This window comes from Pelophylax lessonae (genome assembly GCF_965119305.1).
Source record: "Pelophylax lessonae genome assembly, chromosome: 8".
NCBI classification, from domain to species: Eukaryota; Metazoa; Chordata; class Amphibia; order Anura; family Ranidae; genus Pelophylax; species Pelophylax lessonae.
The window spans coordinates 295,932,573-295,955,847 of NC_138775.1; the positions used below are offsets into that span (position 1 = coordinate 295,932,573).

At 50.2% G+C, this 23,275-nt stretch overlaps 1 protein-coding gene across 1 annotated transcript; it reads left to right on the forward strand.

Moving 5' to 3' along the window:
• The first annotated feature begins 2,742 nt into the window (after positions 1-2,742).
• On the forward strand, positions 2,743-22,826 carry PLK3 (polo like kinase 3). Its single transcript, XM_082264760.1, has 14 exons — positions 2,743-2,882; positions 6,848-6,964; positions 10,580-10,709; positions 11,426-11,513; positions 13,836-13,931; positions 15,705-15,903; positions 15,985-16,111; positions 16,237-16,346; positions 16,849-16,969; positions 17,068-17,151; positions 17,781-17,943; positions 18,040-18,169; positions 20,100-20,210; positions 21,976-22,826. The coding sequence occupies exons 1-14, from the start codon at positions 2,799-2,801 to the stop codon at positions 22,168-22,170; spliced, it is 1,755 nt and encodes a 584-aa protein (XP_082120886.1). The 5' UTR covers positions 2,743-2,798; the 3' UTR covers positions 22,171-22,826.
• Positions 22,827-23,275: the final 449 nt, after the last annotated feature.

The window sequence follows — 23,275 nt, forward strand, 5'->3', positions numbered from 1 at the left end:
TCATAAACTCTTAATGGAATAAATTCAAACTAACTAAAAAATATATTTTGCACAATCCAATCATTTTCGATCTGTATATAGAACGATTGTATGATTGTAATGGAATTGTATCATTTTATGGGCATCTTTAGTTTGTGGCCCTCTGTGCTCGGTGTACAGCGGCACAGCGTAGGTTGGCTCTATAGTTGTTTTTGCAGTTGGCTGGAGAGCCGGTTGATCCACTTTCGTATCCGGTGACCCGGCCTTTGATTGGATTGGTCGGACGGCGATCCTGCGCTGCCGTTCATCTCACGGATCGCCGCCGTCCCTTTGTTTGCGCTGTCTGCAGTCCCCACTGCAGGATCTTTATATGCGGCGTCTGCGCTCATCCTGCAGATCACTGGGGGGGGGGCCAGATGCAGCTGCTGGGGGATACAAATGACGGCGCACTCCCCCTAGACTGACTGGCAGGGCTTGCTGGGACTTGTAGTTCTCCAGCCCAGTCTCTGCATGCAATAATGCTCAGCTGTCAGTACACAGCGGAGAGCGGCGGTGGCGGCTCTATAAATAGCGCGCAGGAAATGCTGATATCTCGTTTCGTTATTTTTGGCCCCATTGATTGGAGCAGGTTGTGCATTGTTTATGTTCCGCTCCGCTCAGACAACCGAGCCTATTTCTGTCCTCTGCGTTTCACCGCTCCTGTCTGACGGGGGGGGGGGTGCGCCAAGTGCACGACAATGCTCATTAATTCAGGAGAGATTGCTGATGAATTTTATCCAGAATGTTCGGAAATCGGATGGCGGGGAGCGCTGATTGCTGGAACATAGGATGGTGGGGGGAGGGGCATATTGTAAAGGACAGTGTACCAAAAGTATATTGCTTATATAGAGGGGTCCTTCATATACTGGATATGGGGGCATATAAAGGAAGGGGTCCTTCATATACCTATATATGGGGGGAGGGACATGCGTACTGTAAAGGACAGTATACCAAAACCACATTTCTTATATGGGGAGTCCTTCATATACCTGGATAAATGGGGGGGGGGGGGGGGGGGCATATGAAGGACAGTGTATCACAACTACATTGGTTATATGGGGAGTCCTTTATATGCCCCTCCCCCCATAAATATCTAGGTATATGAAGGACTCCCCATATAAGAAATGTAGTTTGGTATACTGTCCTTTTTTATTTTCCCCTCCCCCATAAATATCTGGGTATATGAAGGACAGTATACCAAACTAAATTTCTTATATGGGGAGTCCATATACCTGGATAAATGGGGGGGGGGGGGGGCCATACTGTATATAAGCAATGTAGTTTTGGTATTCTTTACAGTATTCCCCTCCCCCCTGTATATCTGGGTATATGAAGGACATCCCCCCGCACCCCCCCCCCCCCCCAAAATAACCAAAGTAATTTTGGTATACTGTCCTAATATGACTCCCCCCCCCCCCCCCCCCCCCATATCCAGGTATATGAAGGACTCCCTATACAAGAAATGTAGTCTTGGTATACTGTCCCTAATATGCAATGCCCCCCCCCCCCATTATATATCCAGTATATGAAGGAGCCCTCTAAAGTATGCCAAAACTACATTGCTTATATAGAGGGGTCCTTCATATACCTGGATATATATTGGGGGAGGGGGGGTGTCGCATATTAAGGACAGTATACCAAAACTACAGTTCTTATATGGGGAGTCCTTCATATACCTGGATATATGGGGGGGGGGGGGGGGGATGTCGCATATTAAGGACACTATACCAAAACGACATTTCTTATACAGGGAGTCCTTCATATACCTGGATATATGGGGGTGGTATATAACTGGATATATGGGGGTGGTATATAACTGGATATATGGGGGTGGTATATACCTGGATATATGGGGGTGGTATATACCTGGATATATGGGGGTGGTATATAACTGGATATATGGGGGTGGTATATAACTGGATATATGGGAGTGGTATATACCTGGATATATGGGGGTGGTTTATAAAGGACTGTAACTACATTTCTTACATGGGGAGTCCTTCTTCATATACCTGGATATATGGGGGGGGGACGCGCATATTAGCATATTAAGGACTCCCCATATAAGAAATGTAGTGTTGGTATACTGTCCTTTATATGCCCCCCCCCCCCCCCCATAAATATCTTGGTATATGAAGGACTCCCCATATAACCAATGTAGTTGTAATATACTGTCCTTAATATGCCCCCCATATATCAAGGTATATGAAGGACTCCCCCCTGTATAAGAAATGTAGTTTTGGTACTGTACTTAATGTGACACCCCCCCCCCCCCCCCCATATATCCAGGTATATGAAGGACCCCTCTATATAAGCAATGTAGTTTTGGTATACTTTAGAGGGGTTCTTCATATACTGGATATATATATGGGGGGGGGGGGGGGGGGTTGCATATTAGGGACAGTATACCAAAACAGCATTTCTTGTATAGGGAGTCCTTCATAGACCTAGATAGGGATATATGGCCTACCGTGAAGGACAGTATACCAAAACTACATTGGTCATGTAGGGATGTGTTCCCTATATATGGGGGGGGGGGGGGCCCTCAAACATTTAGAGCTTAAAACGCGTAAAGATTCAGCTCTCAGGAGGACCGCCCCCGTGCCGCGTCACGTGACATTGTAGAAGCTTCTGCTCAGCCGGTTTCAGCCCTCAATGGCTGTGAATGGTGAGCAGATGGCTTATGAAGTGTGAACATTCTGGAAGGCGGATGGCTCTGATTGGACGTCGTCTGAATTTTTTTTTTCTTTTTTCAGGGTGGTTTTGCGCGATGCTACGAAATGACGGATGTGGTCAGCAACAAGTGTTACGCGGTAAAAGTCATTCCACACAGCCGGGTCTCCAAACCTCACCAACGTGAAAAGGTAGGTGCTGGGATTGGTGGGGTAATAATGACGGGGGGGGGGGGCAAAGCCAGGATGAGACCCATTGAAATGCGTGGCTTATGCACGATGCTTGCATTATTTTGCACTTTTGTCTATTTTGAATAGTCGCACACGAACGCATGAAGGGCTCATTCACACTAGCGATAGCCCCTTCCGCCTGTCTGAAAATGCTGCCAGTAAGTGGCGAGCGTTTGGGCGGTGGTAACCCAGAAAAGTTGCGCCACAGCAGTGTTCCAGGGCAGATGCAGCCCCATTGATTGTAATGGCCACTAAACTGGGGGGAGGTTTTACATTTTTGCTGTGGCATATGTACACCCCCCCCCAGCTATTGTTTAAGGGGAATGGAAACTATTTTTATCCCTGTACCCCCCCTCCCCCTGTCACAAGTTTGAACAAGTCAGCACCATTCACACCCAAATTTTTTTGCGACTTGGGTTTGCAAAAACGGTTGCTGGCACCCCCAACATGACAGCAGACGCAGGTTTTTCTGCATGGAAAATACTCGCAAAACATCATTAAAAAAAAAAAAAATGTAGCTGCTTTGGCACGGGTAGGGCAGCCCATAGGAATGAAAGGCCGCCCTATTAGTTTAGCTTGAAGATGGGCATAAATGCGGGCACGTCGCGTGTCATTGTGTGAATGGGGCCTGTTGGCAGCCAATCAAAAATGAGAAGGGGTTAACAGATTTTTTACGTTTGTTTGTTTTGCCTTATTTTATTGTGCTTTATTTTGTTAAATATTTAGATTTCTTTATGCCAGGGGGTCTCCAAACTTTCTAAACAAAGGGGCAAGTTTACACTCCTCCTTCAGACTTTGGGGGAGGGGGGGTGTCACAAGGGCTAGGTAAAGACGGGGGGGGGGGTCACAAGGGCCAGGTAAAGACATGGGGGGGGGGGGGGTCACAAGGGCCAGGTAAAGGCCACATCTGGCCCCCGGGCCACACTTTGGAGATGACTGCTGTTTCGAATCCCTGTCATTGAAGTATTATAACTAACAGAATGAAGTTTGTCGTTTCCGATTTTTGGGGGATTTCCTTTGACTTGTTACATTTCCTGTAAGAAATTTGTGTGCAGAGTTTGTCTTTTTTTAAGAATGTAATCTCTGTTTTGCGATTATTGCACAAATTGTTGGCGTTCTATAAATCCTGTATTAAAAATCATCTTAACCACTTCAATACCGGGCAGTCACCCTTTTCCTGCCCGGGCCAATTTTCAGCTTTCAGTGCTGTCACACTTTGAATGACAATTGTGCGGTCATAACATTGTACCCATATGACCTTTTTATCATTTTTTTTTTTTCACACAAATGGCTTCCTTTTGGTGGTATTTAATCACCGCTGGTTTTTTTTTTTTTTTTTTTTTTTTATTTCTTACAAAAGAGACTTTTTTTTTTTTCTTCAATTTTTTTCTTTTCTGTGAGTAAATTTTGAAAATTTTTCTCCTTCACTGATAGGCTGCACCATCAGTGCCCATAGTGCTGCCAGTCAGTGCCTAGATGAGCAGACACTGATGGGCACTGATTGGCGGCACTATGGGTGGGCATTGATGGGCACTTTATTTCACTTTTGTGTAATCGGGGCACTGATGATCAGTGGGTTTGGGCTGCCTTGGTAGTGGGGTGGGTTTAGGTGGCGGTGGGTTGTAGCTGTGTGGGCGTGATGCGTTGTAGCAGGGTTGGCTCAGGGTGCGGTGTGGGCTCAGGCGGCGGTGCGTTGTAGCGGTGTAGGCTCAGGATGCGCTGTGGGTTCAGGCGGGGGTGTGTTGTGGCACTGTTGGTTCAGGCGGGGGTGCTGTGTGGGCTCAGGTGGCGGTGCATTGTAGCGGTGTGGGCTCAGGCGGCGGTGCGTTGTGGCGCTGTGGGCTCAGGCGGCGGTGCGTTGTGGCGCTGTGGGCTCAGGCAGCGGTGCGTTGTGGCGCTGTGGGCTCAGGCGGCGGTGCGTTGTTGCGCTGTGGGCTCAGGCGGCGGTGCGTTGTTGCGCTGTGGGCTCAGGCGGCGGTGCGTTGTTGCGCTGTGGGCTCAGGCGGCGGTGCGTTGTGGCGCTGTGGGCTCAGGCGGCGGTGCGTTGTGGCGCTGTGGGCTCAGGCGGCGGTGCGTTGTTGCGCTGTGGGCTCAGGCGGCGGTGCGTTGTTGCGCTGTGGGCTCAGGCGGCGGTGCGTTGTTGCGCTGTGGGCTCAGGCGGCGGTGCGTTGTTGCGCTGTGGGCTCAGGCGGCGGTGCGTTGTTGCGCTGTGGGCTCAGGCGGCGGTGCGTTGTTGCGCTGTGGGCTCAGGCGGCGGTGCGTTGTTGCGCTGTGGGCTCAGGCGGCGGTGCGTTGTGGCTCTGTGGGCTCAGGCGGCGGTGCGTTGTGGCGCGCTGTGGGCTCAGGCGGCTGTGCGTTGTGGCCAGCTACACCAGGGACAAGTCCTGTTGAACTTGCTTGCTTCTCACTCTGTTGGCCTGTAAAGGGCTGTGACATTTTATGACTTCATCTGTAAATCCGGGGACGGTCTTTGTATTGCGGGGAGATCAAAGGATTCGGCTCGGCTTGTCACATAATTCTCCTCTCCTGGAAGCGGCGGACACACCTGCTTGTATTGTCCACTCGTTAAACCTTCTTATTCACCCACCACTTCCTCCTAGACAATCGTTCAAAGACTTCTTGCCCTTGAAAACGCTCCTCATACATCCCGAGCCAACAAGGCGGACAGCAAGTTATTGGGAAAGTTTTATAGAAAGCAATGTATATAAAAACCAATTCTGCATATTAAACCGTTTCAGGCACAGATTTTAGTGTGGTGGATTTTTTTTTTTTTTTTTTTTTAGCAAAACTATTGTTCATTTGTTTGACTAAATCTTCCCCTCCCCCTCCAGTCTAGCACAGGTGTAACGGCTCCTCCCCTGGACTGATGCGTCTTCCTCTGTGATTTCCCTGCACACTGTGAGCTTCTCACCATGTGCATTAGAAGCTGCAGCAAGTCAGAGCCCTGCCTCGTTTCCTGGCTGGAGGACATCCAGCATCATTTAGGGCTTTCCTCCCAAGCCTGACTGGCTCCACCCCTTTATTCATTGATTTCAGTTTTCAGTCAGAGGCTTAGCATCGCATGTGGACAATCTGAATGCAAATAGTCTGCCTAGGAACGCCCACACCTTCAGGCTGACCCCCGCACCCATCAAGGCATTTTTGATATTTGCATAACTCCTCCCACTGTTTGCACCAGAACTGAGGGCTCTTGATGACTTTTCCTACCCCTCTGGCCTGTCCTTTTCATAATTGGATTTCAGTTTTTAATCATGGAGGCTCAGCATTGCATGTAGGTGTTGCCTATGCAAATGAAGCCTGCTTAGGGACACCCACTTCCCCAGAGTGACTCCACCCATCAAGGCATTTTGATATTTGCTTAACTCCTCCCAAGAGCCAGCCCACTGCTTGCATCCGGACTGAGGTCTCCTTGGAGAACTGAGGAAGGGTGCTGCAATGTTTTCAGGAAGCTCCTGCTAGGCCCCTCCTACCAGCCATGATCTGCCTGCATTGCATAGAGAAGTATAGAGACTCAGTGATGACGTTGCTGGGTCTAAAATGAGGCATGTTTTACATTATAGTTTCATTAGCATGTTGAGGGGAGGGTTTGGGTTTTATTCAGAACAAGTTTTTGGCTAGTGGGGTTGTGGGGCTCGCCAAAAACCTGCATTGTTCAGTGAAGGGTTTCCTAGACAGTGAGTTGTGTGCGGGGAAATATCAACCTCAGCAATGCTGCTTTATCCGTGGTGTCCAGCTGGGGCTCCAGATTGTCTCATATTGTGATTGGATGTGTATTTGAAGCTCCAGCATACAAACCTTCCTTGTGGTTATGTTGTAGATGAAGGTTGCCAGGTGTCTGTACACAAAGTACATTGTATTGGGTGTATGGCCCCCATGATTCCACCTGTATCCAGAGCCCGGATCTCATTACATTTCTCATTTTCCAGATTGTGAATGAAATCGAACTCCACCGTGAACTCCACCACAAGAATGTTGTGAAATTCTCCCACCACTTCGAGGACGGTGAGAACATCTACATCTTCCTGGAGATCTGCAGCCGGAGGGTGAGTCTTGCTGGAGTTTAGTTCCCCTTTCCCATACCCCTCCACCCCCCCCCCCCCTCTCAGGGTGACCTTCTCACTGTTGCAGTGCCTGACTGTCCCCGGCAGGAGAAAGTCCCGTCCGGTGAACTGATATGTGGTTTCCGGAGTCTGTTTTCTGCTTTTTAGTGAGGCTTCCTGCCGACTCTCACTATGACTATGATGGAACAATTGCAGCAATCTGCAGATGCTGAGCTCTGCAACTTCAGAGATTGTTGCCAGTCATCAGTGTTTGTGCATGCAGAGCAACAGAAGAGAGTGTGTTCCCTGGCAAACACTTGGCGTACTTGAGCTGCCTCCTTGCATAGAAGGAAGGCGTTCTGTAGTCAGAAGTGAGAGTAGTGTAACCAATAACTGGAGAGCAGGAAGTTATATTTAATAAGGTTCATCTTGATCATCTACATCATGCAGAGCAACAGAAGTGTCCTCCGTGGCAAACACTTGGCGTACTTGGGCTGCCTCACTTGGCGTACTTGGGCTGCCTCACTTGGCGTACTTGGGCTGCCTCACTTGGCGTACTTGGGCTGCCTCACTTGGCGTACTTGGGCTGCCTCACTTGGCGTACTTGGGCTGCCTCACTTGGCGTACTTGGGCTGCCTCACTTGGCGTACTTGGGCTGCCTCACTTGGCGTACTTGGGCTGCCTCACTTGGCGTACTTGGGCTGCCTCACTTGGCGTACTTGGGCTGCCTCACTTGGCGTACTTGGGCTGCCTCACTTGGCGTACTTGGGCTGCCTCCTTGCATAGAAGAAAGGCGTTCTGTAGTCAGAAGTGAGAGTAGTGTAACCGATAACTGGAGCGCAGGAAGTTATATTTAATAAGGTTCATCTTGATCGCCTACATCATGCAGAGCAACAGAAGAGTGTCCTCCGTGGCAAACACTTGGCGTACTTGGGGCCGCCTCAGTTGGCGTACTTGGGGCCGCCTCAGTTGGCGTACTTGGGGCCGCCTCAGTTGGCGTACTTGGGGCCGCCTCAGTTGGCGTACTTGGGGCCGCCTCACTTGGCATGGTCCTTAGACAAATGACTGTCCATATTATAAAGTATTGGGGGCTGCAAAATCTGGGGCTGTCTGAAGACCTATGGTAGATTCTGGCTCTGGAGTTTTTTAGCGGGGGGAGGCTGTGGCCAAACACTGGCACTGTAAGCTGTTGGGCTAATACTGCGCACCTGGGTGCCTAGAAGTTAACAAATGTGCAGCTAATCTGTACATGTTAGGACATTGGGGGCCAATCTGCAGCTTTGTGATGTGTTGCATAACAGCGCTTTGCGACAAGGCAGTCCATGCAAATAGATCTGCTGGCAGTGCACCACAACACCCAGAAAAGTGACATGGTCCATTTTTGGCACATGCATTGGTGCTGTTGGGAGGCCATTAATATTGAAGGGCACCTCGATGCGCTAACCCCCACCTAAGGTGTAAATAGGCTCCAAGTTGTGACTGGTTTTCTTTCCAGAAGTGCCTTACAGAATTCCTTCATAAAAAGGAAGATGGGAATTATTGGGAAGTCTCGGTGCGAGATCTTATAACTTTTTATAGGGTTTGCTGTGCTCCATCATCCCCCTTTCCATGTTTGGTGTCTGCAGAGCGTACAGATAGACCAGACACAGCTGCCGGCTTTGTTTTAAAGTTTGCCCCGTGGGTGCGGCCGGCTGCAAGAGGGCTCCTTTGTGTGCCGACCCTTCCCCCGTCCCCAGCCCGAGCCGTGCTCCAGTTCAATGACCAGCAGCTGTGCAACGCTCCTCTGTAGGCTCTTTGTCAGGACGTGGAGCTGAAAATAAACTCCGGTTCTCTTCTGTAGCCATGAATCTTCCACGCTGCGCCTACGGTTGTCATCTGAGCACAAAGGCCGGCACTGTGCTGATTCATACCTGTCCTGCCGCTTTCCAGCAGCCCGGGCGGCTGTGATTGGCCCAGAAATAATGTGCGCTTGGAATCGCTCGTTGTCTGATCTTGGCTTAGATTTTCTCGTCGCAGCTTTTTCGTCTTTTTTTTTTTTTTTTCCAATACGGAGCTGGAATAAAAAACCTTGAAACAAATTGCTGCATCAGCTCAGAAATATCTCAATGTCGCAGAGTCCCTAAATGTGATCTATTGGGAGTACAAATTCCAGATTGGGTTATTTGTAGGTGGACCATTTTATTGTGATTCCTATTGAGGAATTATTTCAGTATAGTGATTTATGACAGTTGTGTGGTCCTGAAGATGGGAATGGAGATCCCACAGATGTGCCGTCTGCTTGATTCTTTAATTGCCACATCTCCTGTAATCTCCTAAATGGATTGAGCCCCTTAGAAGGCTAGGTCTGGGGAAAGGGGAGATCTGGACACACCACTGCCTCTAAGGCCTCCCCTGGGGGTGGGGGAGATCCCGAGGAGATATCACATTTAGGGGTCCGTCCCCACCCCCTCCCCCGGGGCTGGTGAGGTCGTGACACAATGCTGGGGGTGCAGGGGACAACCTGGTGAGCCACCTCTAAGACTCCCCACCCCTTCCCCGGGGGCAGGAGACATCTTGGCCTTACCCCCCCTCATGGCGGGAGAGATCCCAACGTGCCACCCTCTCTAGGGCTTTCCCCTCTCCAGGGGGAGGAAGAGATCCAGATGCACCACTGCCTCTGGCCACCCCCATCTGGGGGCAGGAGACAACCTGGTGCTACACCTCGAAGACCTCCCCCTTCCCCAGGGGCAGAAGACATCTAGGCCCTTCCCCCTCATGGCGGGAGAGATCCCAACGTGCCACCATCTCTAGGGGTTTCCCCTCCCCAGGGGGCGGGAGAGATCCCGGCGTGACACTGCCTCTATTACTCTGCCCCCCCCCCCCCCCAACTCTTGGCTGGAGGTCCGGACGCGGCACCGCCTCTGGGCCCCCCCCCCCCATTTGGGGGTGAGGGAGATCCCCACGCACCAGGAGACATCCTGATGCCTAAAAACATGGTACTCAACACTGATCATGTAAAATATATTTTTCTTAACCTGTACAGAATAAGGTTGGAGCTCCAAGTTTTTGTAAGAAGTCCTTTTTAGTGTATTCCTCTTCAGGAGATAGGTGAAGATAAAATCCTGACGTGTTTCGGGAGCTCAGAACTCCCACTTCGTCAGGGCTGAGAAACCAGGCAATATAATATAAAAAAAATAGTAAAATGAAAGTAAAAATTTAGGTAAAATCTAAAAATACATGTGTATTATAGGGTGTGTGTGTATATAATTACAAAAAACTAAAATGTATCGTAAATCTGGTATCTAAAACCTTAACTCTGTGGTATTTAAAACTAAAATCGAAAAATGCATAAATGGAATATATGAACCTCTATTCCGCTCTGAAATGTCAGAATTCTGTCTCCTTTTTTTTCATTTATACTAAAACCGTCATCTGAACGCTCTCTGCATTTTTGAAAGTTTTGGGGATTACTTCTGATGTTCGTTTTCAGTGTAAAGAATGTTGTATGGCTTTCATTTCATGTCCTCCGGATAAGGATTGTTTCTCAGTCTCTGCCTCTCATGGTTTCCTGGTGGGGATAGTTGTAGCCTCTGGGCCTGAAATGTCCTCTCACAATGGCGTCTTGTTTCCTCCTCGCAGTCCCTGGCTCATATCTGGAAGGCTCGGCACACTCTGCTGGAACCCGAGGTCAGGTATTACCTACGGCAGATCATCTCTGGCCTGAAGTATCTGCATGTCAGAGGCATCCTACACCGCGACCTCAAGCTGGGTAAGAAGCACTATTGGAACAGCATGAATTTTTTCTTTTTTTTTTTTTGCCTGCCAGTATCACTTTATCCTAGGGTGACAACGCTCACTCACTGTACTCTGATCTATAGAGCAGTGTTGTCACCCTAGGACAGGATTACAGAGCATAGCTATCCTCTTCTCTATAGAATGGGTGGGAGTTGTTCTGTACTTCTAACATGCTTCCTGTCCTTGGGGGTGACAACGCCTGCTCTGTTGTACTGTATCTGTAATAATGTTGTCACCCTAAGATAATACAGAGCACCTACCTGCGTAGTGGAACCGATAACTGGAACGCAGGAAGTTATATTTAAGGCTCATCCTGACCGCCTACATTTTTAATTAAAAAAAAAAAAAAACTTAAACCAGAAATAAAATCAATCGGATTGTACACAGATTAGTACAATCTCCCAACAACTATGTAGTTTGAGGGCCTGCCTGGATTGGATACAAAGTAGGTTGCTTAGGCAGATCCTCATGTGCCAGTGATGGTGAACCCCAGATGTGTTTGAACTACATTTCCCATGATGCTCAACCACACTGCAGAGTGCATGAGCATCATGGGAAATGTAGTTCCAAAACATCTGGGGTGCCAAGGTTCACCATCACTTTCATATCGCTACACAATCACCTTCTAATGTAGAACGTTCAGCTTTCTTTGTGCGGAGATGTCACTTGTACCTTCTTTCCTCTCTGCAGGTAATTTCTTCATCAATGAGAACATGGAGCTGAAAGTCGGGGATTTTGGGTTGGCAGCGAGACTTGAGCCCCCCGATCAGAGGAAGAAGTGAGTTTTTTTTTTTTCACTGTACAGCTGCTTGATTCCGGTTCAGCCTGAAAGTGTCCTGAATTCTGTGGTCACCCCTAAATCCACCTGAATAGGTTCATAGGGTGGGTGGGCTTCTATGGTGACAGGTTCTCTAGAAAAGACTTTGAATAAAAGGGGGTTTCCTTCTAGATTTATGGGGGGGGCTTCTCTGGTGACAAAGTGAAGAAATGTCGTCAGCACACCAAGGATTCCTCGAAAGGGTCCAAAGCTTTATTCTGTGGTCAGAGTAGCTATGTAGCAACGTTTCGGAGCCAGAGCCCCTTCATCAGGCATGTGACGATGACTTGCCTGATGAAGGGGCCCCTGCATGTCTCCGAAAGGTTACTACATATCTACTCTGTGACCATGGAATAAAGCTTTGGACCCTTTCAAGGAATCCTTGGTGTGCTGATGACATTTCTTCACTTTGCGTATCCAGTCTCCAACCTGTGGCCATTACAGCACCCAGCATTACTGAACGGCCAGTTATCCTGAATGTGCGTGGGGAATATTGCGTTTCTCTGGTGACAGGTTCTCTTGAACAGACTTTGGATAAGAAGCAGACTTCGTTCTAGATTCATGGGGTGGGGGGGTTCTCTGGTGATGGGTTCTCTTGAACAGACTTTGGATAGGAAGCAGGCTTTCTTATAGGTTCATGGGGTGGGGGGCTTCTCTGACGGGTTCTCTTGAACAGACTTTGGATAAGAAGCGAGCTTTCTAGATTCATGGGGTGGGGGGCTTATCTGGTGACAGGTTCTCGAATAGATTTTGGATAAGAGGGGTCTTCAAAGTTTCAATTTCCGAAACTGAATTTCAGATATGGCTATTGCATAGTTACATTGTTGCAGCTTGGATCAACTGTATATGCCATACCTATGGGATCCCTCAATGCTGGAAATCACTGTATAGGCACTACTGCTACTCGGCTACTACCTTACCAACCCGCCATTACACCTTGCTACGGTGATCGCCACCAGTTTCCAGGTCTGCCATGGAGCGGGTGCATTGTAGACACGGGTTGACGCTCGTTTGGGAACCATTTAGGGAACACTTCATATATTTTTTTTTTTTTCAATGAATGCAATGCACTGATTGGCTGAGGTAGAGATTGTAAAAATACAAAGCATACTTTGAATGGCACCCATGACCGGTGACTTCTTGTGTTCCCAATGCAGCAGGGCAGCTGCTCATTCCAGAAGCTACTGGAGATCACTGTAGTAGCGGTGTCTATACAGGGATTTCCAGCTTCTAGAGCGGGCGTCTCCAAACTTTCAAAACAAAGGGCAGGTTGACTGTCCCTCACTTTAGGGGGGGCTGGATTGTGGACATTAGGAGTACAAAATGTCCCAGCATCAGTGGGAGGAATTTGGGCCCCCCATCAGTTGGTGTTAGTGGGAGGAATAGTGCCCTGAGGGCCAGATAAAAGCAAGCAGAGGGCTGTATCTGGCCCCCCTGGCTGTAGCTTGGAGACCTTTGTTCTAGAGATCCCACAGGTATGATACCTACATAGTTACATTGTTACAGCTTAGGCCAAAATATGTAGATATCGTACCTGTGAGATCTCTAAAACAAAGATCTCCAAACGGCAGCCGGGGGGCCAGATGCAGCCCTCTGCTTGCTTTTGTTTGCCCTCGGGGCACTAATCCTCCCACTGATGCCAACCGATGGGGGGGCCCCACCAATTCCTCTCAATGACACCAACCAAATACTTTGTTACAGCTTAGGTCAAAATATTTGGTTGGTGTCATTGGGAGGATTAGTTCCCAAATTTGGACCCCAAGGCTGCGGTTTGGAGACCTTTACCCTAGAGATCCCACAGGTATATCTAAGCTGTAACAATGTAACTAGGTATCATACATGTTGGATCTCTAGAGCAGAGGTCTCTAAACTGCAGCCCGGGGGCCAGATGCAGCCCTCTGCTTGCATTTGCCCTTGGACCGCGCTATTCCTCCCACTGACACCAACCAATGGGGGGGCCCCAACAATTCCTCCCAATGACCTCAACCAAATGGTTACATTGTTACAGCTTAGGCCAAAATATTTGGTTGGTGTCATTGGGAGGAATTGTTGGGGCCCCCCCATCGGTTGGTATCAGTGGGAGGAATAGTGCACCGAGGGCAAAGGGCTGCATCTGGCCCCTGGGCTGCAGTTTGGAGATCTTTGTTCTAGAGATCCCACAAGTATGGTGTACATATTTTGGCCTAAACTGCAACAATGTAACTATTTAAATAAAAAATCCAGACTTTGAATTCTATGTAAAATGTGGCCTGGCCTCTAACGCATCTCTCCTCCTCCTTCCAGGACAATCTGCGGCACCCCCAATTACCTGGCCCCTGAAGTCCTCTACAGACACGGCCACGGCCCGGAGTCGGACATCTGGTCGCTGGGATGTGTCATGTGAGTGAGTTTGTTACAGCAGAGATAATGGAATAATTAAGAGTACTTTGTATCTTTTAGCTTGTGTGGAAAATTGACACGTGCTGCTTGCGGTTTTAGCGGCCGGGTGGAACATGCGCTATTTTTGTTTTTTTTCCTCCCGTTGCCTCTGGGTGTCACACAGGAAATCTGCAGCTCTCAACTGCTGACTTCCTCCTGGCGGGGCGGGGTGGTGCTGAGCGTTAGGAGTTGGCACATTGCCACATATGTCACCACCTCTCCGGTGGAAAGGTCGCGGGGTGACAGCGATTGTTGCAATAACGGAAAGGCTTCGTCTTCCTCCTGAGGTTGCATCAAACCTCTCTGGATTGTCTTTCCATGAGAATCCCTGGAGCACTGTGGGCTATTTATATCTCTGCCGCCTGGAACTTCCAAACCAGTTTCTTCCATTGTCAGCTGTGTGATCGGACACTTACTATATAAAATACAATGGAGCATCCCAAGCTGGCCGATGGCTGTAACTTTACTAAAATCCTGGTGATCCCTCAATGTAGGTCCTTGTTAGGACACTTCCTGTTGAAGGGTGACAACGCTCTGTCCCAGCCTCCCAATGGTACCCCTGTGTTGTCACACAAGCCTCTAACATAGCTGTTTTTCAGCACACATTATTTGCACAAGATCCACTGGTCCCCATCAGCAAACCCACCCTGAGCAAGCTATTGAAACGCATGCGGGCAGGAAGTGGCTGCTAATCTGCTGCAGGAAGTTCCAAATGATTTCACATAACTTTGTTGTGATTAAGCAGCAGTTTTTTGAGTACCGACACCCTTAAACTTTTGTACCACACCTCCCCCATTACATCATGTATAGCTCATGCAGGAACAAAGCAGCACTTGTATTGCAATCGGGGAGCAGAGTTTTTTCACTTCTATGTGAATTTCTAATTGCAGCTACTTTACAATTCAAAAGGCATAATTTGTGTTGGGTCTGGTGATGCTGGATGGGGTGGGGGGGGGTTTGTGGTGCCTGATTGCTGTGGATGTGGGGAGAGGTCTCAGGGCACCGGATGCTCTGGATATGGGGGTCTCGGGGTGCCTGATGTGGGGGGGGGGTCTGACGCCTGATGCTGTGGGGATGTCTGGCGCATTATACTTTGGCTATTGGGTGATGGGGGTCACCTGACTTTGGGGAAGGGCGGCAAGGTCTGGGCAGTCGCCTGACTTTGGGGAAGGGTGGCAAGGTCTGGGCGGTCGCCTGACTTTGGGGAAGGGCGGCAAGGTCTGGGCGGTCGCCTGACTTTGGGGGAAGGGCGGCAAGGTCTGGGCGGTCGCCTGACTTTGGGGGAAAGGCGGCAAGGTCTGGGCGGTCGCCTGACTTTGGTGGAAGGGCGGCAAGGTCTGGGCGGTCGCCTGACTTTGGTGGAAGGGCGGCAAGGTCTGGGCGGTCGCCTGACTTTGGGGAAGGGCGGCAAGGTCTGGGCGGTCGCCTGACTTTGGGGAAGGGCGGCAAGGTCTGGGCGGTCGCCTGACTTTGGGGAAGGGCGGCAAGGTCTGGGCGGTCGCCTGACTTTGGGGAAGGGCCGCAAGGTCTGGGCGGTCGCCTGACTTTGGGGAGGGGCGGCAAGGTCTGGGGGTTGCCTGATGTGGGAGGTTTTGGGGTGCCTGATGCTGTTTGTGGGGGGAGGGGGGTTTGTCTGGTGGCAGTTAATGCTGGGTATGGGTGGAAGAGGTCTGGTGGCACATGATGCTGCAGCTCTGAAGAAATTTCTAATCTGTATTTCCTTTCCCCCTCCAGGTACACATTGTTGTGTGGCACCCCACCTTTTGAGACCTCCGACCTAAAGGAGACCTACCGCTGTATCAAGCAGGTGAAGTACACACTGCCCGCCTGCCTCTCCTCTGCTGCTAAGCAACTCCTTATGGGGATCCTAAAGCGAAGCCCCAGCGAGCGGCTGACCTTAGAACAGATCCTGGATCACGAATTCTTCACCAAGGTGTGTAGGCCACCCTCTGGGTGCTGCCATCTGAGAAACGGGTACATTATACAGATGACTTACCGCTCTGTTCTCCTACAGGGTTACACTCCAGACCGGCTGCCACCTAGTAGCTGCGTGATGGTCCCAGACCTGCACCCCCCAAATCCTGCCAAGAGCCTCTTCGCCAAAGTCGCCAAGAGTATTTTCGGAAAAAGCAAAGCAAAAGGTGAGTGCGGGGCATGTGCAGAAATGTTAACCTTTATCCCAAATCCTTCATCCTTGGGGCTGGAGCTCTGTAGTTGATCTGCATTCAGTCTTGGTTTCTAAAGAAATAAAAATTTCTGTCTGCAGCAAAGAAAGTTCCCACAGAGGACAAGGATGACATCTCGAAACTGGTGACGGGTCTTGTAAAGACCTCAATCTGCCGGCAGCTCAGCTACAAGACCGTGGATGGGAATGAGGTAAGTTATGAGCACCCCTTCCCACTGTGTACAGCTTTCTTTAGTCTAATGTGGGTTTTTACAGTCTGAGGAGCATTGGCTACTCACTCCCTGCTCCTAAGTAGCCATTGGCTGCTCACTCACTGCCCTGCCTTTGCGGAGCCGTTGGGTCACTTGCTCTCACCTTGGTGGCCCTTCCCTTAAAGAGCCATTGGCCACTCACTCTGCCCCCTCCATTGGGGAGCCATTGGCTACTCACTCTACCTACCCCTTCCCTTGAGGAGCAGTTGGCCACTCACTCCCATTACCCTAAATTAAGGAGAAATTGGGGCTATCTCCTTCACCTCCTTGGTGGTGCCAGGAAATGAGGCCAGAATCTCTCTAGGGAACACTTGCACTTTACCCAATTTGACCAATATTGGTGGGGTGGGGGGGGGGGGGGGGGAAGAGAAGCAGAAGCTCCGTGTAATATTCTACAAATTCTCTGGTTTGGGAATAACCATGTCACCTGTTCTGTCTTTAGGTTTCCCCAGTTGCTGGTCACGCTCTCACGGGTAGCTGTAGCCCTGTAGAAACACTAACTGAAGAGGCTTCTGGGAAATCTGTGTCCAGATCTATTCGTGGCAGTCTGGTCAGCAGCGATGGTAAGTATCAGTTGGGCAAATGTGGTGGCAGTGTTGCAGATTTATGGTTTACTGTCAAGATGAGAATCTTCATCCCTAACAATTATTTTTGTCCACAGCTTTAGAAGACTGTATCACGGCGTCTGGAGTTATGGAAACTGCCCTCGAGGTGCTCAAAGATTGCCTATCATCCATGCCAACAGGTAGGGGGCTAAATATTGCATAATTTGCCAACGCCCTGCCCGTGGGGAGCCGTTGGCTTCATGGCAACGCCCTGCCTGTGGGGAACCATTGGCTACATGCTCACTCCTTGCCCCTTCCCTTGGAGCCGGTTGCAGCTTGCTCGCTCCTTGCCCCTTCCCTTGGAGCCGGTTGCAGCTTGCTCGCTCCTTGCCCCTTCCCTTGGAGCCTGTTGCAGCTTGCTCGCTCCTTGCCCCTTCCCTTGGAGCCTGTTGCAGCTTGCTCGCTCCTTGCCCCTTCCCTTGGAGCCGGTTGCAGCTTGCTCGCTCCTTGCCCCTTCCCTTGGAGCCGGTTGCAGCTTGCTCGCTCCTTGCCCCTTCCCTTGGAGCCGGTTGCAGCTTGCTCGCTCCTTGCCCCTTCCCTTGGAGCCGGTTGCCGCTTGCTCGCTCCTTGCCCCTTCCCTTGGAGCCGGTTGCCGCTTGCTTGCTCCTTGCCCCTTCCCTTGGAGCCGGTTGCCGCTTGCTTCCCTGTCTTTGGACCATTGCCTTTATTTATGCCCTGCCCCAGAGGAGTGATTGGCTGCACACCTGTAATCCTCTGCAAGGGACACCTTTTTTGATATTTAGAGATTAACGCCTACTTCTGCCAACAGGTGAAGGACAGCCGGCTTCCCTCTCCCGGCATGACAACTTTGTGTGGGTGAGCAAATGGGTGGATTACTCCAACAAGTACGGTTTTGGGTACCAGCTGTCAAATCGCTGCATTGGCGTCCTCTTCAACAATGGCACCCACATGGTGCTGCCAGCCAACCACAGGTAGGTGGCTTCAGGCTTGTGGTACAGGTGGTCTTGAGTCGTCCATCTTGGTTCCTGTCAGCTATAGAGACCATATTTTATTTTCTCCCCATTTAGGAACGTTCACTACAATCTGACAAACAGCCGCCATTATGTGTTCCCGGTCACGGCGGTCCCGGAGCAGCTGCAGGGCCAGATGAGTGTCTTGCAGTATTTCGCCACATACATGGAGAAGAACTTGATGAAGGTGAGAGCGATGTCCCTTCCCCCCACCCTTTGTTCCTCTGTCCCCCATTGCCTGTCCTGTGTGACACTGATGACATTTGAATTTCACGCTTGCATTGCAAAACTGAAAATGAAGCGATTTACATAGTCGCCACAGGCGTCCGGATGTATGCAAAACCGGCACTGGAACTTTCCGTTCTGCAATATGAGAAATGTGACGGTTCCCCCATCTGTGCCTCATTCTCAGCCGTCTCTTCTGCTGTCCATACACTGGCAGATCCATCGGTTTCATCAGCTCATTGTGGGCTGAAGTTTCCGGACAGGAGCAGTTTCAGCATCCAAAACGACTTCAATAAATTGCTGAATAATTGATAGTGTGCCAAGCTGTGTAATTGTTCACTGAGCCGATTATAGCTGAGGGGTTAGTGGCTGAATATCTCCTGATGTGTTTAAATGTCAGTTTCATCACTGAGTTGGTGTTCCGGCTGATCGGGTGCTCCTTGTACCCAAATTACAGGAAGGGTGCACAGGTCCTGTATGGGCATCACCCAGATTACTGGAAGGGTGCACAGGTCCTGTATGGGGATCACCCAGATTACTGGAAGGGTGCACAGGTCCTGTATGGGGATCACCCAGATTACTGGAAGGGTGCACAGGTCCTGTATGGGCATCACTCAGATTACTGGAAGGGTGCACAGGTCCTGTATGGGCATCACTCAGATTACTGGAAGGGTGCACAGGTCCTGTATGGGCATCACCCAGATTACTGGAAGGGTGCACAGGTCCTGTATGGGGATCACCCAGATTACTGGAAGGGTGCACAGGTCCTGTATGGGCATCACCCAGATTACTGGAAGGGTGCACAGGTCCTGTATGGGGGGGTTGCCCAGAGTACAGGAAGGGTGCACTGGTCCTGTATGGGGGGGTTGCCCAGAGTACAGGAAGGGTGCATAGGTCTTGTATGGGGGGGTCACCCAGTACAGGAAGGGTGCACTGGTCCTGTATGGGGGGGGGGGGGGGTCGCCCAGAGTACAGGAAGAGTACAATCTGGTGCAATGAAAATAGCCCACTGGAACGGTGTCCTGTGTATTTGGGTTGCCCAGAGTACTGGAAGGGTGCACAGGTCCTGTATGGGGGTTGCCCAGAGTACACGGAAGGGTGTGCAGGTCCTGTATGGGGGGGGTCGCCCAGAGTACAGGGAATAGTGCACAGGTCCTGTATGGGGGGGGTCGCCCAGAGTACAGGGAATAGTGCACAGGTCCTGTATGGGGGGGTCGCCCAGAGTACACGGAAGGGTGTGCAGGTCCTGTATGGGGGGGTTGCCCAGAGTACAGGGAAGGGTGTGCAGGTCCTGTATGGGGGGGTCGCCCAGAGTACAGGGAGAGTGCGCAGGTCCTGTATGGGGGGGGTCGCCCAGAGTACACGGAAGGGTGTGCAGGTCCTGTATGGGGGGGTCGCCCAGAGTACAGGGAATAGTGCACAGGTCCTGTATGGGGGGGTTGCCCAGAGTACAGGGAAGGGTGCACTGGCCCTGTATGGGGGGGTTGCCCAGAGTACAGGGAAGGGTGCACTGGCCCTGTATGGGGGGATTGCCCAGAGTACAGGGAAGGGTGCACTGGCCCTGTATGGGGGGGTTGCCCAGAGTACAGGGAGAGTGTACAGATTCTCTATAGGAAGATGGCTCACAGAATCGGTCTCGGGGTGTGGTGAGATGTAATGAAGACATCTCGCTATGACAAGTAATCGCTGCCCAGGAATGTCACACAACCAGTTCCTCCTGATAGCTAGAAGTCAGGGAAATGGAACCACTTTTCACCTTGTCACCTCGGTCAATACTTGGGATAGTTTATTGGTGAAGTGTTAAGGAAAGCTTGCTGAGCGTTGCTTTTTATAGGACTTTTTATAAGACTGAAAGTCTGCCTGTGACTCATTGAAGGGTTTTCTCTGCTCAGGGTGGAGACCTGCCGTGTTACGAAGAAGGGAGTCAGCCTCTTCTATTGCTGCTGCAGTGGGTGAAGACTGAACATGCGCTGCTCATGCTGTTCAACAACGGAACGCTCCAGGTGAGATCACGTAGAATTCTCCCAACACAAGTCATGGGGCGCTATTCTTTCACATTACAAAGCCACACATTGCCAAAAGTCTGTGGTAGCTCTGGTGGATTGGCTACATAGCTCTAATGGCTTCTGCAGGGATTACTAGAACTGATCTAGAGGATGTGACCAACCCAATGACCCTCCTGCTGCCATTTCCTGGTGAAATGGGATCCTCCCCCCCCCCCCCCCCCCCAACACACAATCTGGCAACCAGATTTCCTAGAGTCACTCAATAAAAGCATTAACCACTTCTGCAAACCGACGTGCCTGTTGAAGTGATGGGTGCAGCTAGAGGCATCACCCCATGGTACAGTTTTTAGAGCCGACGGTTGGCTTTCTGGAGAGAACAACCGATGTGGCTCAGCAGCCACTTGGGCCGTTATCCCAGCGAGCTGGAGGGGACGTACACACCACGCCCCTCGCCGCCCTGCACGTCCGCTGGCTGGTTAGTCCCGAACAAAGCTGGATTTGACTTTGTTGGGGTCTCCGATCATGTAATCCGGAAGCAATGTCACTTCTGGTTTACTCAGCTACCAGCCATGCCGATTTAAAAGTGTCAGTATTCAAAAAATGCAGATTTCATAGTTTTGAATACTTTGAAGTGTAGTGGAGGGGTTTGGTGTCTTGGACCCCCGATCCCTCCATAAAGATTACCTGTCACTGCCTATTACTGTCACATTCCCCCCCAATCCCTCCATAAAGAGTACCTGTCACTGCCTATTACTGTCACATTCCCCCCCGATCCCTCCATAAAGAGTACCTGTCACTCCTATTACTGTCACATTCCCCCCGATCCCTCCATAAAGAGTACCTGTCACTGCCTATTACTGTCACATTCCCCCCCGATCCCTCCATAAAGAGTACCTGTCACTGTCTATTACTATCACATTCCCCCTGATCCCTCCATAAAGAGTACCTGTCACTGCCTATTACTGTCACATTCCTCCCGATCCCTCCATAAAGAGTACCTGTCACTCCTATTACTGTCACATTCCCCCCGATCCCTCCATAAAGAGTACCTGTCACTGCCTATTACTGTCACATTCCCCCCGATCCCTCCATAAAGAGTACCTGTCACTGCCTATTACTGTCACATTCCCCTGATCCCTCCATAAAGAGTACCTGTCACTCCTATTACTGTCACATTCCCCCCGATCCCTCCATAAAGAGTACCTGTCACTGCTTTGCTTCAAAACAGTGGCTTCCTTGGTCGCTAGTTCAAGGTGGACTATGAGCAGGTTCAGCACTGGCTGGCATCTGTAGTGGCATCACTATTTTATTGAAGGGCACTTAATGGATGTATGGTAGTGCTGAACCAATAAGTTCAGATTTTCTGTATAGAGGTGGTAAGCCTTTTTTGGGGGAGGCCAGCCTACAATGGAGGTGGTAAGCCTTTTTGCGGGGGAGGCCAGCCTACAATGGAGGTCTTTTTTTGGGGGGGGGGGGGATGCCAGCCTACAATGGAGGTCTTTTTTGGGGGGGGGGGGGGAATGCCAGCCTACAATGGAGGTGGTCCTTTTTGCGGGGGAGGTCAGCCTACAATGGAGGTGGTGGGCCTCTTTTTTTGGGTGGGGGGGGCCGGGCCTGCCGCCCACCTACACTTCTATAAAATGTTAGGAATAGTATATTGATCATTAAGCTCCTAGTAGGCTTCCCCCCCCATACCAGGTGAAATGCATTGGTCAGTGGTTTCCTGTACTATATCTAATGGGCTCCCTTATTCCTCCCCCAGGTGAATTTCTACAACGATCACACTAAGCTGATCCTCAGCAAGCCGCATGATGTATATCTCCTCACTTACATCAACCGGGATAGGAATTCCCAGACTTTTGCGCTCAGCTCGCTGGTGGAGAGTGGCTGCAGCCTGGACATGTATCACCGCCTGAAATACACCCTCAAGCTACTGCAGCAGAAAGCGGAGTCCTAAATCCAGACTTTCCTCACTTGCCATGGTTGACCTCTTTGTGCCCTGTACTGAGATCTGGACTTTCCTGCCTTGAGGGCTGCGAGCCTATGGACATGTGTGAACCGGTCAGTCCGGGAGAGAACTGAACTCTGAATCTACAATCCAATGGCTCCTTGGAGCTTTTTGGTGCTTCACTGAAAACTTCTACAAACTGTAGCGAGATGCTTAAGTTGCCTTCACTTCTGTTCTATATATTTTACAGGCGTGAACCCAACGCCTATAATCCCTGCACAATCTATGCTTGCCAAATCCTCACCACTTGTGGTGCTTCTCTCATCTGGGTTATGGGTTAAACACTTTTATTTCCTTCTCCTGGCTGTCCAACCAGCACACCAAACAAAGGGATCGCAGTCCGAGGATGCCTGATAACTTTCAATGCACACAAGGCTTCAGCCTATCCAATGGGGATTAATCTGGTGACACCAGGCAGGTTAAGCTGTTGACTTGCTGCCTCTAAATTTCTGTTGAACTTTTTATTGTGGCTGCTCAAAGGGAGTCCAACCCCCCCCCTCCATTCATGACACAATAGAAACAGCTGCCCCTTTCAAGTAGTCCAAAGTTTATGGCTATGCAGCTGCTGAGTGAAGTGTCCAGGCTTTGAATGGAACATCCCCCCCCCCCCCCCCCCGCCTGGTGCAATATATAATCTTACAGCTCTATTCACCAAAGAGGCCCTCTAATAGGATATCTCCAAGGCTTGCTTCACGCCCAATTTTAGTGGGTTTTCTCTCCTACCGTTTGGCGGTTTTCAGCTTCCTTAAGGTGGCACGGCAGATGGAGTGACCTTAGTTTAATACGGTGTCTGTGCAATTGACCAGACATTAAATGTGGTGGAAATTCAATGTGGGCACCCTACAAATGGAACCTCCAATTTGGAGAATTTGGGCAACATTGTCCTACCAATGTGAAACTTGGTTAAAGAATTTGGAAAAAAATGTTGCCCAAGTTTTTCAACTGGGAGCTCTGGTTTTGTTGGTCTAGGAGCTAGAAACTCAGTTGAGCATTTAGGAAACCTCGATCTACTGACCTGAATCTTGAGAACCAGCGTCCATGTGCCATTAAAGTG

Coding starts and splice junctions, on each gene's coding strand:
- PLK3 (XM_082264760.1), top strand. CDS start 2,799: ATGACGGATGTGGTCAGCAACAAGTGTTACGCGGTAAAAGTCATTCCA. Junction 10,710..11,425: donor ACACCGCGACCTCAAGCTGG/GTAAGAAGCACT, acceptor TCCTCTCTGCAG/GTAATTTCTTCATCAATGAG. Junction 20,211..21,975: donor TCAACAACGGAACGCTCCAG/GTGAGATCACGT, acceptor TTCCTCCCCCAG/GTGAATTTCTACAACGATCA.